The sequence below is a fragment of the Carassius carassius genome, chromosome 45 (genome assembly GCF_963082965.1).
Source record: "Carassius carassius chromosome 45, fCarCar2.1, whole genome shotgun sequence".
Classification (NCBI taxonomy): domain Eukaryota; kingdom Metazoa; phylum Chordata; class Actinopteri; order Cypriniformes; family Cyprinidae; genus Carassius; species Carassius carassius.
In genome coordinates, this window is record NC_081799.1 from 20295284 (window position 1) to 20310996 (window position 15713).

A 15713-nucleotide genomic window follows, 5' to 3' on the forward strand; every position below is an offset into this window, starting at 1 on the left:
GATTTCAGTGTCTTGTCTTCACCTTGGTCTGATATCTAACTCTGATCTACACCTCAGTCTGATTCTGCTTTCTGATATCCAGCTATATAAGTTCACTGTCAACAGTCTGATTTCACAATCTGATCTCCACCTTCGATCTGATTTCCAGCTCAGTTAGAGCTTATTCCTATCTCATACCAACCCTCACTGATTTTTACATCAGTTTGATTATATTGTCTCATAACCAACTTAAGTCTGATTTTACTCACCGAAAGTCTGACTTCACACCTTAAAGGGATAGTTCACCCAAAAACTCACTAAAAAAATACTCACCCTTGTGAGGTCCCAAACCCGTAAGACTCCGTTCTTCTTTGTTTTGGTCGGGACCTTGATCGTGGTAGTACCCTTGCTGTCTATGGGAGGGCCAGAGAGTTCTCGGGATGGACAAAAATATCAACTTGAGGTCTTACGGGTTTGGAACGACATGAGGGTGAGTAATTGATGACAGAATTTTCATTTTTGGGTGAACTAACCCTTTAATATCCATCACAGTTTGACTTCACTGTCTGATATTTACTTCAGTCTGAGTTCCACCTAATTCTGATCTCAATCTCGGTCTGATTCTAATGTCTGATTTCCTGCTCAGTTTGACCTTACTGTCTGATATCAAACAGAGTCTGATTTCACTTTCTGATATCCACTTCAGTTTGCTTTCACTGTCTGTGGAGGAAATTTTATTTTTATCTGAAATATTAATATTAGTATTAGTATTATTTGCTTGACTTTACTAAAGAGTGTTCTTTAGACTATCTCTGAGTGCTTCAGTATGCTTGAGTTGAGCTGATAGATAACAGGAAATCTATTTGCTGTGTGTGTGTAACAGAAATGTTATTTTAGTTTCTTAGACGTCCTGGCTGCTTAGAAATTATTTGCATTCAATTCTTAGAAACGCATCTGGAGGACATACTGTAGTTAGGCACCTTAAATTAAAATATATGTTTAATATGCATTATTACTGGATAAAAAAGGTATAAATGCTGAGTTTGGGTGTTTCCTCTTTGTTGCAATCTAAAGCCAACCCTGAATGACTGTATGAACATAGAACTTTTCCTGTAGGAAAATAAATATTCAGAAGACTTTTGTCGCATACCTTTATTTGAAATGGAAAATTGACACGGCACTGTCCAGTTTCCATCTCTGTCTGATTTTGCTGTCTCATTGCTGTGTCGTCTATTAAACTCAGCCTCTCCACAGTGATTGAGACAGATGATTGCAGCTTTACTCGTGTGGGAAGATCTGATCGGTGAGAATTAAACAGGACAGACATTGTGTGGAGGGAAACCCACACTTCACAGCATCTCAGAACAGTCTTAGAACCCCAATGGATCAAACAAAGCCTCATTCTCAGGGTAATATTATTGTATTGCTCCTGTTTTGAGAATTTCAGTTGGTGACGTTGTTGATGAGTGCCATTTGTGTCCGCTGCCATCTCCCATCAGCATCCACAATTGCAGTCTTTGTTGTCTGAATGAGAGGACACATTCTTCCAGAGGGATGACCTCTCTTCTCCCTGCTGGCCCCGGCACTGCTGACACCAGCCCACCAGCCTCTCTCTCCATCTCTTATTGTCTTTTCTCTCTCAAAGGCCACCAGAAGGATATCTGACTGATAAACAGAGTGTGTAAATGACTCAGTCAAAGCAAAGAGAGAAAGATGGAACATGTAAGTATAGCTGGCTTTAAATCTTTTTCATCTTCTTTAGGGCAGATGCTGATATGCTTTCGTCTTAAATGCGAAGGTTTGAGATTTATGGTGTTTTTAACTATTTTACTGCCATGGTTTAAAAACTGGGAAGAATCGTTTCAAAATTCACAGTTGCTTTTTATGCATGCTTGAGTGTGTGCTGAATATATGGAGCTTCAGCTTCTCTGTCAGCCAATTTTAGCAACACAACCGTATCTCCCTCTGGGACACACGCACAATAAACAAACTGAGACAAGTGTCAGGCACCAAGCAGTGCTGCCTTTTTATTGATTGTTTAAATGTTTGTCTAAAGAGTAAGAAGTCAATCTGGGCTGGGAGCATAAGACACAGGGACAGACAAGTGATTAGCCTTCTTAAGAAGTATCTTCAGAAAGATTGAATCGTTGAATTAAATCATCTTGAAGAGAAAGTAAAGGATTTATGAATGTCCGTCTTGTTATTTGACAGTGCAGGACATTATGAATGAATCTCATAAAAACATATTCATCTTATTTGTTTATGTGTGTATGTATTTATTTATTTATTGTTTGGCATTGTGCCATTTCTTTCATAACAAATAAGCACATTCACCCACAAATTGATTTTTCATTTGTTTAATCTATATTCCATATAATTTGTTGTAAATTTATATGAAAATGTCAAAAATGTGTAAATTCTAGAAGTTAGAATATTATAATTTGTTATCATTATATATTTTGTTTTACATGATGCAGATTTGGTTACTCGATTTAGTGGCATATTTGGACTCCAGTCTAAATCCCTGGCGGTGTTCATTATTTTGTGACTTACTGAGGCACACAATGGTTTGACCCAAATCTTACAATTTGTGTGTGTGTGTGTGTGTGTTCATGTCTGGGTTTTATGTTCATCTGCCTGTATAATGCAGTGTATATCTTTAATGCCCAAAATTCTCATGGACAGAATGACCTGCCAAACCAGAGATAATGTTCTGCATGAATTATTATTTTAAAATTATTTTTGAAGAAGAAAAACATATATGTAGTATGTGAAGTCTGATGTTTGAGAAAATATAAAAGGTCACTAACAAATTTGTCCTTTGGTGTGACATAGCAAAAATTAAGGAAAAATCTCTTAATAATATACAAATACCATGAGAGAGATTTATCCTCATTGTTAAACACAAATTTTTATAGTGTTTTTTATTTAATATGAAATTATGAATAACATTATTTTTCCCCATGACTTGTTTTCAAGATAAACTTTGACAACAACACAAACTTTGCTGTCATATGTTAAAATTGTAGAAAATGTAAACACAAATTGAGATATTTTCGATGAAATCCGAGAGCTTTTTGAACCTCAATAGACAACAATGCAACTGACATGATCAAGAACTAGAAACGTAGTAATGACATTGGCAAAATAGTCCATATGACATCAGTGGTTCAACCATAATTTTAAGAAGCTTTTCTTTGAATACTTTTAGTATTCAAAGAAAACAAACAACCTACTTTATTCAACAATTCTTCTCCTTCAAGTTACCATCCTCCACCATTAACGAGAGTACCAGTTCCTTTGCTTGTAGTCAAGTCTCAGCGTGTGCCTGTTCTACGCCAGCGACACCACACGCATGCCTCGTCTTACTATCCATAATGGCAGAGGATGGTAACGTGAAGAGAAAAATTGTTGAATAAAGTCATTATTTTTGTGTTCTTTGTCCACAAAAAGTATTCTTGTAGCTTCATAGCATTACGGTTGAACCACTGATGTTACATGGACTGTGTTAATGATGTCCTTATAATGTTTCTGCTCCTTGATCATGTCAGAAAACTCTCAGATTTCATCAAAAATATCTTCATTTAGGCATCACTTAGATTTTATTGACTTTCTGCATCGATCTCTTAGGATCTCCTCCCGATTGTGTGGATCGCTCTTAATTTTCTCTCTATAGTTCCACGTCCTCTCGAGGTGGGATTTGAACTCAGGTTGCCATGTGCGCAGTTGCGCTATATGTCAACACACTAACCACAAGACTATAGGCACCAATAAAATTGGACTCTTTTGCAGTGGTTCAAAAAAAAAATTATATTTAAGCAATCCTGAGACAAAAAAATTACCATGTGCACATTATGGGCTTTAGTAACATGACCTTGAATGAGATTCTTCAACAAATAAAATTTGTCCGTGGAATTTCTTGATTTAAAATCAGGAAGGTGTCACTGTCTGTAACTATCAAGTGGCCCTGAACACCTTGATTACCGGTTTCAGGTGTGTTAGATTGGGGTTGAAGCTGAAATCTGCAGGACAGTACCTCTAAGGGGTTGGAAACCCCTGATACACTCTTCAGAGCGATGCCACAGGAGAACCATTTTTGATTCCACAAAGAACCATCTCTTTCTTACCTTTTTATAATCTAAAGAACCTTCATTCGCCACAAAGAATATTTTGTGAAACAGGAATGTTCTTCAGATGTTAAGGGTTCTTTATGGAATCTTTTAAATAAAAGGATCTTCTATGGCATCGTGAAGCAGCTTTGTTTTTAAGAGTGTACAGTACATTTGGATGAAAGCTATTGAGAAACTTGACTCATTACTGTTCATGATAGCTGAATCTAAATGTGATTATGTGTCTCAATTATTGACATGTTGCAGATGCTGATAGAGTTACTCAGACACTGACTGCTGAGGGGTTGTGATGAGAGAGGGCTAAACACCGGTGAGCTCATTTTTAACATGCAGAGTATTGGCTGAAGATGTGGAACTGAAGACATACCCAAACACTTCTTATAATATCCAAGATTGTGAGGATGGATTTGCCTCTTTTGGTCTCTTTACATTTTTATTCGATTGCAACAGAAATAAAGTTTAAATGAATAGTGCACCCCCCCCCCCCCACCACCCAAAAAAGAAAAATCTGTCATCATTTACTAATGCTAATGTCTTTCCAAAATCGTTTTGCTTTTTCTTTTTTTTCTACTGTGCAACATAAAAGACTACCCCTTTAAAGCTTATGCTGACCTATTTTCTGGGAGACAGGAGCTGCAGATAATATAACTTTTTTTGTTGTTGTCACTTTATCAAGTAGAGCATGACTTAGTTCATCCTATATGCTGCAAATCATGCTGCATGTTGCAGGGATGAACATTGTGTGCAGTGAAAGCCCAAGTATGACCAATAATAATACTAACTCTTGCATAAGCAATGTCTGCTCGATTATGGCAAAATGCATAATCACATTTATTTTGTTCAGTACTGAGATCATGGTTATTTAACAAGATTGCTTGGAAACATGCATTTATTAATTTATATATATATATATATATATATATATATATATATATATATATATATATATATATATATATATATATATATATATGTAATTTGTCTTTTTAACAGTAAATTTCCTTGAACTTTAAATCTTCAACTGAAAAACAAATAAAAATAATTAATATAAAAATAATAATAAATAATAAATACAAATAAGATTAAAATAAATGAGATAAACTAAAAGGGATTGTAGGGTTGTCAAAAACCAAAACAAAACCAAAACAGACTACAATCTCCCTTTTTTTTAACTTATATTTCCAAAATTCAAATTTCTTTTGAAAATTATATGCATTAACAGCTTTTAATGACCTGATTAAATGATTTAGAGGCAGATGCCACTTAAAGTGAGCTCTCTAAAAATTAAAAGCCACTAAAACTGGTCTACTATTCTTTGCGTGATTTGTCAGGGAATTTTCAGCTTTGGTATTTGCACATCTTTTGAAGCAGATTAGAGTAGGATATATCTCTGAGCGAGTTAATTAACTACCGGTAACTGCTAGTAAAATGCTTCATTTTACCGGTTTTCATTAATTTATTGAATCTGATTTATTTATTATTATTTATTTATTTTTGCCACAGATAAGACATGCCGAGAAGAAGGGACGTCCTGGCACTCTTTTTGATTTTGTTACCGTGGACTTTATTGATCACATTTTGGCACCAGCACGCTGGCAACTCCTTGATTCCAGTTCATAAAGGTAAATACTAAGATCATTCTTACCTTTAAAATACAACTAGAGAATTTATGCATTAAGTGAAATGCTATATTACTTTTTGTGCCACTGGCACATGCCATTAGATGTTGTGGTGGCACATCTGGTTGCTTATCTGGATCCAGATGGCCAATGAAAGCTGCCATGGATTCCAGACCTTCAGCTGTAGCTCTGAAGGTCTGGCTACGTGAGGCTAAATATTTCATTGCAGTTCCCTTTCAAAAGCTACTCTCGATGCTGCGCTCAATAGCGCTAATGAGAAAATTCTTTGTTCGACCGGTTGTGAAGCACGTGTGTCAAACACGCCAAGAATTGGCTTACATAACCTCGGCAGGTGACGTCACTGATAACGCGCACCTGCAGGTTATAAATAGACGTGAAACGGAAACATCCTCAGGTTTCTTTGTCTTCAGAGACCGCATTGTGTGTGTGTGTGTGTCACGCTGATGAAAGTATTAGTTTAAAAGAAAGTATTTTGAGAGTTATAAAAAGAAAAAAAGGGAGAAAGAAAGTTCTAACTATTCTTGCTGATTCCATATGAGATGTGTGCCTCGCTCTCCATGGCCATCTCTGAAGAGAAATCGCATCTTTATTGTTTAAAAAAAGGCTGCTTTTGCGTTCTAGAGTGGCAGTTGTAAGCACCGCGGTTCACTTCCTATCCGCGCTATGCTCTTTGCTCTCACGAGGAACGAGCTGCTTCCCACTCATTAAGATCGCGCTCCGATCTGGAGGATCAGACGGTTCTCGCGCCCACCTCTGAAGCGTGCCCAAGCACTTCTTCAGATTGGGCAGAGGCTGCTGTAGCTCTAGCTTCTGTTGAAATGGACATTGAGAGTGCTCTCTCCTACCGCTCCTCTCGCGATTATAAGCACATGAGTTACTAGGTGGTGACTCGTGCAGTGACCAGATTAAAGCCTTAAAATTAGATTTTGTATATTATGATTTCAAAGGTGAGAGAGACGCTAGCTGCTATCTCTCCCCTATTGGAGCAACATCATTTAAATAAAAATATAAATAAATGATGATGAAAATGATGATGATTATGATGATGAAAAATATATATATAAAATATATATATATATGAAAGGACAGCAATTGTTTCCTGCCAAGCCACGTACTGTAGCAGCATCTGCACTTGGATGGAACACATTTCATGCTGTGGGTCAGACTAGTACTGCCCTGCACACCATAGGTTCTGCAGGCGTATCAGGCTGATTAAAATAAATAAAGAAATAAGTCTGAGTGCCAGGAGGAGACCTTTAATATGTTTCTCACTCACTGTGCTCAAGTGTCGGGGCTGTCAAGAAATAAATAAATAAACAGTCCCGACTCGATCCAGCTCCTCTGGGGTAGGGGGTTCACAGAGAGTGTGGCGAGTTGTGCGCCCCCTCATAAGACTGGGGAGCAGCTTGTAGCACTTGGCAGCCGCAGATGGAGCTGGACTAAAGTACGGTCATTACGACCAAAGCAAGGGCCTTAAGCTGTGCCCAGGACAAAGGGTGTGTCCCCTCAGGGAGGGCCCTGGAAAATTCTATCAGAAGTATAAGGCTCCTCCCTGGCACCCTTAGGGGATCACTGAACAACCTCCGCCACCACCGGTGTTTCGGGGGGCAGTGGCCTCCAGTAAAATGATACATGCTCTGTTGCTTCCTGCCACGTTTCAGGACACCAGATATCTTAACCCCCCCCCCCCCCCCCACACACACACACACAACAAACAAAGTGTCACAATTAAGTGCTCTTTTTGGAGAAGCTGGCAGCGTGGAAGCTACTGCCAAATATCTCCCCATGAGTCAAAAGAACTGGAGTGAAGGGCTACGGGATTCAGTTTGCACATCGTCTTCTGCGTTTCAACAGCGTGGTCTCCACCTCTGTGAAACCGGCACGTGCATACCTGTTGACACAGGAATCACAGACTCTGCTGGTCAAAGGGGCCATAGAATGTGTTCCCCTGCCAGACAGAGAGTCAGGCTACTACAGTCTGTATTTCTTGATTCCCAAGAAAGACGGGGGGCTGCGTCCAATCACAGATCTATGGACATGTATTTTCATTTTGAAATATTGCCACAACTTAGGAGGTTCCTGAGGTTCGCTTTCGGGGGCGAAGCTTACCAGTGTCAGGTTCTTCCATTCGGCCTAGCTTTGTTATCCCGCACTTATACGAAATTCATGGATGCAGCTCTGGCTCCTCTACGACTCCAGGGCATCCACATTTAAAATGTATATAAACGACTGGCTGAATCTGACCCAGTCTCAAGGGCTTGCGCTTCGACATCAGCATGTCGTCATAGCTCATCTCGAATCTCTGGGGTTGAGACTCAACGGCAAGAAAAGCGTTCTCTCTCCGGCTCAGAGGACAACGTATTTGGGTGTGGTATGGGACTTGATCATAATGCAGGCACAGCTGTCTCCTGCATGCATCAAATCCATTCTAAACACCCTAAAGAACATCAAGCTAGGCCAGAAAGTCACTGTTCATCACTTTCAGAAGGTTTTAGGTCTCATGGCAGCTGCATCCACGGTAATACCTTTGGGCCTCCTGCACATGAGACCGTTTCAGTTGTGGCTCAGAGCCAGGGGATTTCATCCAAGGGCCAATCCCCAGTGGCAATTAAGGGTTACGCGCCAGGGGCTTCGTACCCTATCTATGTGGTTCAGACCCCGGTCTCTGACTTTGGGTCCCACTCTAGGTCCGTGTTGTCATCGCAAGATGCTAATGACAGACGCTTCCCTCATGGGCTGGGGAGCGGCCTTAGTTGGCTGTCCAGCCCAAGGGATCTGGAGAGGTCATCTTCTCGAATTGGCACATCAATTGCCTCGAAATGAAGACTGTATTTCTGGCCCTGAAATACTTCCTCCAGCAGTTGAGAGGCTACCATGTCCTAGTGCGGGTGGACAACACATCTGTAGTCTCTTAAATAAATCGCCAGAGCAGACTGCAGTCGCGCCGCTCGAATGAGTTAGCGCACCAGGTTCTGCTTTGGGCACAGGACAAGTTCCTGTCCCTCAGGGCGATTTACATTCCTGGGCATATGAATGTGGGAGTAGACTTGCTGTCCAGACAAGCTGTGAAACACGGGAAATGGAAACTCCACCCCTAAGTAGTCAAATCTGGGAAAGATTCAAGTAGCAGAAGTGGACCTCTGTGCTTCACAGGAGATGGCACAATGTCCCCTCTACATCTCTTTGACTCATCCAGCTCCCCTGGGTCTGGACGCTATGGCCCATGCGTGGCCAAGACTGCGTCTTTACGCCTTTTCTCCGATTGCTCTGCTCCCGGGAGTCCTGGCCAAGGTCCGTCGACAGGGGTCTCGCCTCTTACTGATAGCGTCCGGTTGGCCGACCGGAGTTTGGTTCCCAGATCTAATATCCCTCCTCGATGGCTCGCCTTGGGCGATTCCAGTCAGGAGAGATCTTCTCTCTCAGGCACAGGGGACAGTATTTCATCCCCGGCCTGAGCTCTGGAACCTTCACGTCTGGCCCCTGAGGGGACCAACCACAGATGCTGGCCTTCCAGCCACAGTAATAGAGACTATTCTAAGTGCTAGGACTCCCTCCACTAAAAGAACTTATGCCCTCATATGGAGTGTTTTTGAGGGCTGGTGCATGACACACCATGCAGACCCAGCTCACTGACAAATTGTTTCAGTACTGGAGTTTCTGCAAGAGAAATTGTCCTCAGGCACAGGCCCTAGTACTCTCAGAACCTATGTGGCCGCTATTTCGGCTTGCCACGTTCTGATTGATGGGGTTTCTGTTGGAAAGCACCCTCTAGTCGCCCGCTTCATTCGTGGGGCTAAGCGGTTGAGGCCACCCACTAGAGCTACGGTCCCTTCATGGGATTTAGCCATAGTGCTCGAAGGGTTGGCTGGCCCCCCATTCGAACCATTAGAATCAGCGCCTGCCAGGCTTCTGACTCTAAAGATGGTTTTTCTTATGGGCGTTACCTCTCAAGGGAGAATTCGGGATTTACAGGCTTTGTCAGTCCTGCCATCCTGTTCCGATTTTGCCCCTAGGCGAGTCAAAGCTATTTTGCATCCTCACCCTAACTATCTTCCAAAAGTTCCTTTCTCGACCATACATCCGGTCATTCTGAAGCTTTCTGTCCTCCGCCATTCACGACACCGGAGCAGCAAAGACTTCACTTACTGTGTCCAGTACGTGCTCTTCAGACTTACGTCCACCGCACTAGCCAGTGGCATAAGTCAGAGCAACGTTTCATATGCCATGGGGGCCGCAACCGGGGGGGGGCGGCTGCCTCCAGGCAAACAGTTTCACATTGGGTGAGGGATGTTCCTGCTCAAGTGTGTGATGCGGCAGGTTGGTCCTCTCCGCACACATTTGTCAGGTTCTATAGTTTGGATGTCCATCCTACTAATTTCCAAAGTCTTCTGTCCTCCGCCATTTACAACACCGGAGCAGAAGAGACTTCACTTACTGTGTCCAGTATGTGCTCTTCAGATTTACTTCCACCGCACTAGCCAGTGGCGTAAGTCAGAGCAGCTTTTCATATGCCGTGGGGGCCGCAGTCAGGGGTGCGGCTGCCACCAGGCAAACAGTTTCACATTGGGTGAGGGTTGCTATTGCCCTAGCCTACGAGGCGCGTGGTCAAACTTCGCCTCTAGGAGTTAGTGCCAATTCAACCAGTTGGGTTGCATCTTCAATGGCTTGAGCAAGAGGTGCGCCCTTGCAGCAAGTGTGTGATGCGGCAGGTTGGTCCTTTCCGCAGACATTTGTCAGATTCTATAGTTTGGATGTCGATGCTACTCCGGGCTCGCATGCCCTTGAGTCCACATCCCAGAGTCATGTCTGAGACCTCTTCGATGTTTGTGCACACATACTACACAACCTTGGGGGTCCAGACACTTACAGTGCGGCGGCGTTGGTATTCTCGTTCCCATTAGCGCTATTGAGCGCAGCATCGAGAGTAGCTTTTGAAAGGGAACGTCTTGGGTTACTTGACTGTAACCCTGTTCCCTGAAAAAGCAGGAACGAGATGCTGCGCCTCAATGCCGCACTGTCGACGTGTCCGGACGTCTCTTCAGACAAAGGGGTAACCTGAGGATGTTTCCGTTTCACGTCTATTTATAACCTGCAGGTGCACGTTATCAGTGACGTCACCTGCCGAGGTTATGTAAGCCAATTCTTGGCGTGTTTGACACACGTGCTTCACAACCGGTCGAACAAAGAATGTTCTCATTAGCGCTATTGAGCGCAGCATCTCGTTCCCGCTTTTTCAGGGAACAGGGTTACAGTCAAGTAACCCGAGACGATTTACATAGAAGGAACAGCATATAGACTATTTGAAATACGAAGAACATAAAGTGAAATTAAAGAAAAAAGTGGTAAACAAAGGAAACCTCAAACTGTATAAAAGATATCACAATTCTTAAGAAATATGTTATTCTATTATTTATGAATTTAAGAGATTTTATAGTGTTCACTTTTTCAACAAGAAAAACATCTAGGAAGTGTGTTGAGGACTTTGTTCTTGTGTACGAAAAAATTGCAATGCAAAACAAAGTTTACATAAGTTCAACAGCATGGTTACTGTCAGAAAAATAAAGAAACATAGGCTATATTTCAGCAAAAAATCTAGATCACATTCACATGCATCTGATCACAGTGATAAAATAAATGAAGCAAGGTGTCTTCCTCAAGAAACATCAGCAAAATTAACAATTTGGGAGCTAGTTGGATAGTAAATGGACTGCATTTATATAGCGCTTTCAACAGACCAATGGCCATCCAAAGCGCTTTACAAGTTGCCTCACATTCACCCATTCACTCACTCATTCACTCACTCATTCACACACCGACGGCGATGTCAGCCATGCAAGGCACCATCCAGCTCATCGGGAGCAGCTGGGCTTATGTATCTTGTTCAAGGACACCTTGACACTTGGTCAGGTGGAGCCGGGGATTGAACCACTAACCTTCCGGTTTGTAGACAACCTACACTGCCGCCACTGGATAGATACTATGCAGTGTCTTAATATGTACTTACATTTACATTTATGTATTTAGCAGATGCTTTTATCCAAAGTTTCTTACAGTGCATTCAGGCTATAAATTATTATTATTATTATTTTTTTTTTACCAGTATGTGTGTTCCCTGGGAATTGAAACAACCTTTTGCGCTGCGAACTCTACCACTGAGCCACAGAAACCACACTCTTTTCCAGTGAATATTGTCAAAATAATTGTGCCAGTAAAATTGATATATAGCGGATTTAATTAAAGTTTTTATGCATGATATTCTCCATATGGTAGTGGCGATGTGGTCACATTTAGCTCACAAACATTAGTGCAATATATACTTTTATGAAACATGGTTTTATAATTTTGGAATTTGCAAGTACAGTTCACTGACAATTTTAGTAGTAGAAATGTGGTAACATTTAAAATATAAGCTCACAAATGTTATTGTATGCATTATATACTTTTATGAAAGGTTTTTTTTTTTTGTTTTTTTTTCAAATACTGCTCACTCACATTTTGTTAACTTCTTGGTACAGTGCAATTAAATGCCTTGCATGTCAATACAATATGCCACTTTTGTGAAATAATGTTAAGTGCTGTGTACTATGACAATGGATGCACCACAAAAATATATATATTTTTGATGGACAGATAACAGAACTAGGGCCAGTAAAGCTCACCAAAGAGGCTTTCGATTTTATGAGTCCTGTGTCACGGAGAACAAGCGTGTCGCTAAGGCCAACCAGATGAGGCACATCCACCAGCGACCTCCACCCTGGTCTGACACATTGCCAACTCTTCACATAATAACGCCAACCTACAGTAGACCCGTCCAGAAGGCAGAGTTGACCCGCCTCACTAACACCTTCCTACACGTCCCCAACCTTCACTGGCTGGTGGTGGAGGACTCCGCGCAGAAGACGGCGCTGATGTCCAGACTGCTGGAGAACACGGGACTGAATTACACTCACTTGAATGTAAAGACACCTGAGAATCTCCAGACACAAAAGAAGCCCAGAAATGCACGTATCCCACGAGGCACCATGCAGAGGAACCTGGCTCTCCGCTGGCTTAGGGAGAACATCAACCCAAACTCCAGTCATAAAGGAGTCGTGTATTTTGCAGATGATGACAATACTTACAGCTTGGAGCTGTTCGAGGAGGTACGATACGTTTGGTCCACTGTTCATAATGTCATTAAACTTAACCAATTCCATCTTCCTCGTACCGCAGATGCGCTGGACTCATAAAGTGTCAGTATGGCCGGTCGCCTTCGTCGGAGGTCTCCGATACGAATCGCCCAAAATCAACTCTCAAGGCAAAGTGTTCGGCTGGAGGACGGTGTTTGACCCTCGTCGACCTTTCGCCATCGACATGGCTGGGTTTGCCGTGAACCTTCAGCTCATCCTCCGCAAACCTCAAGCCTACTTTAAGTTAAAAGGGGTAAAAGGTGGATACCAGGAAAGTAGTCTGCTACAAGATCTGGTCACCCTCAGTGACCTGGAACCCAAAGCCGCTAACTGCACAAAGGTTAGTCGTGAATCTGTATCTTCATAACCTGGCTTGAAATCAAAAGGCTTGTCAACGTTAACAGAAAAATGTGTTCTTCATCTTTTTTTTTTTTTTAGATACTGGTTTGGCACACCCGGACAGAAAGACCCTTGCTTGTGAATGAAGGAAAAAAGGGATTCACGAATGGCAGCATGGAAGTATGATGAACTGCTTTCATACTGTTTTTGAAGTTGAACAAAGCCTAAGTATCTGGAACTTAAAACTGCACTGAATTTACTGCATTGACTGAAGTATTTGTCTTAAGGCTGGAATACCCTACACGACTTTTGCCCAGATTTTTGCCCTGATTTGCGGTCTAGAGGAGCCGATGCATTTTGAAAGTCACAGCAAGTCTACAACTATTGGGCAAAAGTTGACACACTGTAAAAAGAATGATCTATAATTATCTATAAAAACAACAGTGGCTGAAGTTGCTACAACCTTTTTTCAAAAAAATATAGTACTGATTTTACAGACTGAACTAATTTAAAGTCAAATAAGGTCATTGTCTCACAATAGCAAAATGCATATGTACTAAAATCAGTTTGGCACCTTTAGAATAAAATGACAACTATCATAAAAACCACAGATTGTAAAGATGGAGCCACAAGAGGAGTCAAAGTACAAGTAGCTTGTCCACAAGCTGAGAATATTAATAATTAGAAGGTGCACAGTCTCATCCACAAAAATACAAAACAACATCATGGTAACAAATTAGACTTAAATAATGCAATTACCATTCATTTAACAACATGAGATGTAACATACATGAAGCAAAAATGCACACAACTGATAACAAAAAAAAATAAGATTTTTTATTTTTATGAAAAATAATCAAAGGTGTCACACAAGGACCAATTTTACACTAAATTATATGATGCTCTTTTTGACTTGCTTTTTGACTTAAAAAAAATTGCATTTAAGAGTATTTTACATTAGATCTTCCAATATATTTGTTTTTAAATATATCTGATAACCATTTATTATTAAAATTACAAATATTTACAGTGTGGACTCTTTTTATTTTGTCTGCTCAAGATTCTGTGTAAAAATGCAATACTGCATATTTAATGTGTGATCTTCACTCGTTTAGTGTATGACGCCCTGTTTTCTTTCTTTCTGAAACCATTTACAAAAGTTGGCAAAGTTTATGATGCATAGTGTTTGTCCAGATTTTAAAAGTCGTGCAGTGTATTCCAGACTTAAGACGACACTCATTGAAGAACAATTATCAGTTAAAAAAGGATTTAAGTGAAATTTCCATAGTGATTTATTCCAGAAAATGCTCTGGAAAACATTGACTCTAACAGAAGTTTACAAAGCTGATTTGAGTTAAAGTTTAGATGGAAATAGTATTTGATGAAAATGTAATTGCTTGGTGGTTGTTGTCAAACGATCACACAATCATACTCTGCCCATAGATATGGCTCAGGTTGGATTTTTTTAACCTGTTTTATTGTCTGCCAGATGAAATTTAGGCCAAAGTCTGATTGTTTGAAAAGGTTCTTCCTGAATTGAACGGTACAGTATGAGGTATCATGTATGTCTGTATGATAAATAATGCTACAAGTTCAATTTGAACAAACCTCAAATCAAAAATACAGTTTAGGTTATATATAAAATATTTCTTGGATTTCAGTGTTAGCACAAAAGGAAAACAACACAATAACGCTGGATCTACAGTTAATGCACTCATGTTAACAATTGGCTGCCTGTGAAAATTACTGAAAGAAAAATCAGTAACTTCGTATTGCCTACATGGCCAGTGCAACATTTACGTTTTCATATAACAATAAACAAAATATTGCACTATTATGACCAATTTCAGCCAGTAAACAGCATGAGACAATCAAAAACATAAATCTACCTTGTGTCTTGCTAACAAATGAAGCTCTCATTCAAACACACACCCTTAACTCATTTATAATAATATAATCTCAACATGCTCAAACATTTTCCATTTGAACTCAAAATTACATAGTACCCAGCAAGACTGCACTTTTTCATGAAAAAGTTGAATGTTTAAACATTTTAGATAATATAATGGAATGCAAAGCCATGCTTTTAAAAGGGTCATATGATGTTGCTAAAAAGAACATTATTTTGTGTATTTGGTGTAATGCAATGTGTTTATGCAATTTAAGGTTAAAAAAAAATACATTATTTTCCACATAATGTACATTATTGTATCTCCTCTATGCCCTGCGTTTCTGAAACGCATACAATTTTACAAAGTTCATTTTGTAAATGAACTCAAAGCGAGGTGTGCTCTGACTGGCCAGTGCGTTGTGATTGGCTAAATACCTCAAGCGTGTGACAGAAATGTTACGTCCTTTGCCATACTGTGATGTATGTCCAAGACAATAACAATAAAACCCATTACAAACTAGGCATTTGTTTTATCCAGTGGGGACATAATTACGGATTATAATGA

General features: G+C 40.5%; 1 protein-coding gene across 3 annotated transcripts; it reads left to right on the top strand.

Annotated features, from left to right (window-relative positions):
- The first annotated feature begins 1160 nt into the window (after positions 1–1160).
- Positions 1161–15703, top strand: LOC132127541 (galactosylgalactosylxylosylprotein 3-beta-glucuronosyltransferase 1-like). Of its 3 annotated transcripts, none has more exons than XM_059539448.1 (8): positions 1161–1388; positions 1479–1701; positions 4356–4419; positions 5613–5731; positions 12380–12891; positions 12962–13258; positions 13357–13437; positions 14919–15703. In XM_059539448.1, exons 4-8 carry the CDS (start codon positions 5620–5622, stop codon positions 14922–14924), a joined length of 1008 nt encoding a protein of 335 aa, XP_059395431.1. In that variant the 5' UTR covers positions 1161–1388; positions 1479–1701; positions 4356–4419; positions 5613–5619; the 3' UTR covers positions 14925–15703. The 3 variants fall into 3 exon arrangements, with proteins under 3 accessions (XP_059395431.1, XP_059395429.1, XP_059395430.1); XM_059539446.1 differs by lacking the exon at positions 14919–15703 and adding an exon at positions 14747–14854 and having other exon boundaries at positions 4356–4504; XM_059539447.1 differs by lacking the exon at positions 14919–15703 and having other exon boundaries at positions 13357–13698.
- Positions 15704–15713: the final 10 nt, after the last annotated feature.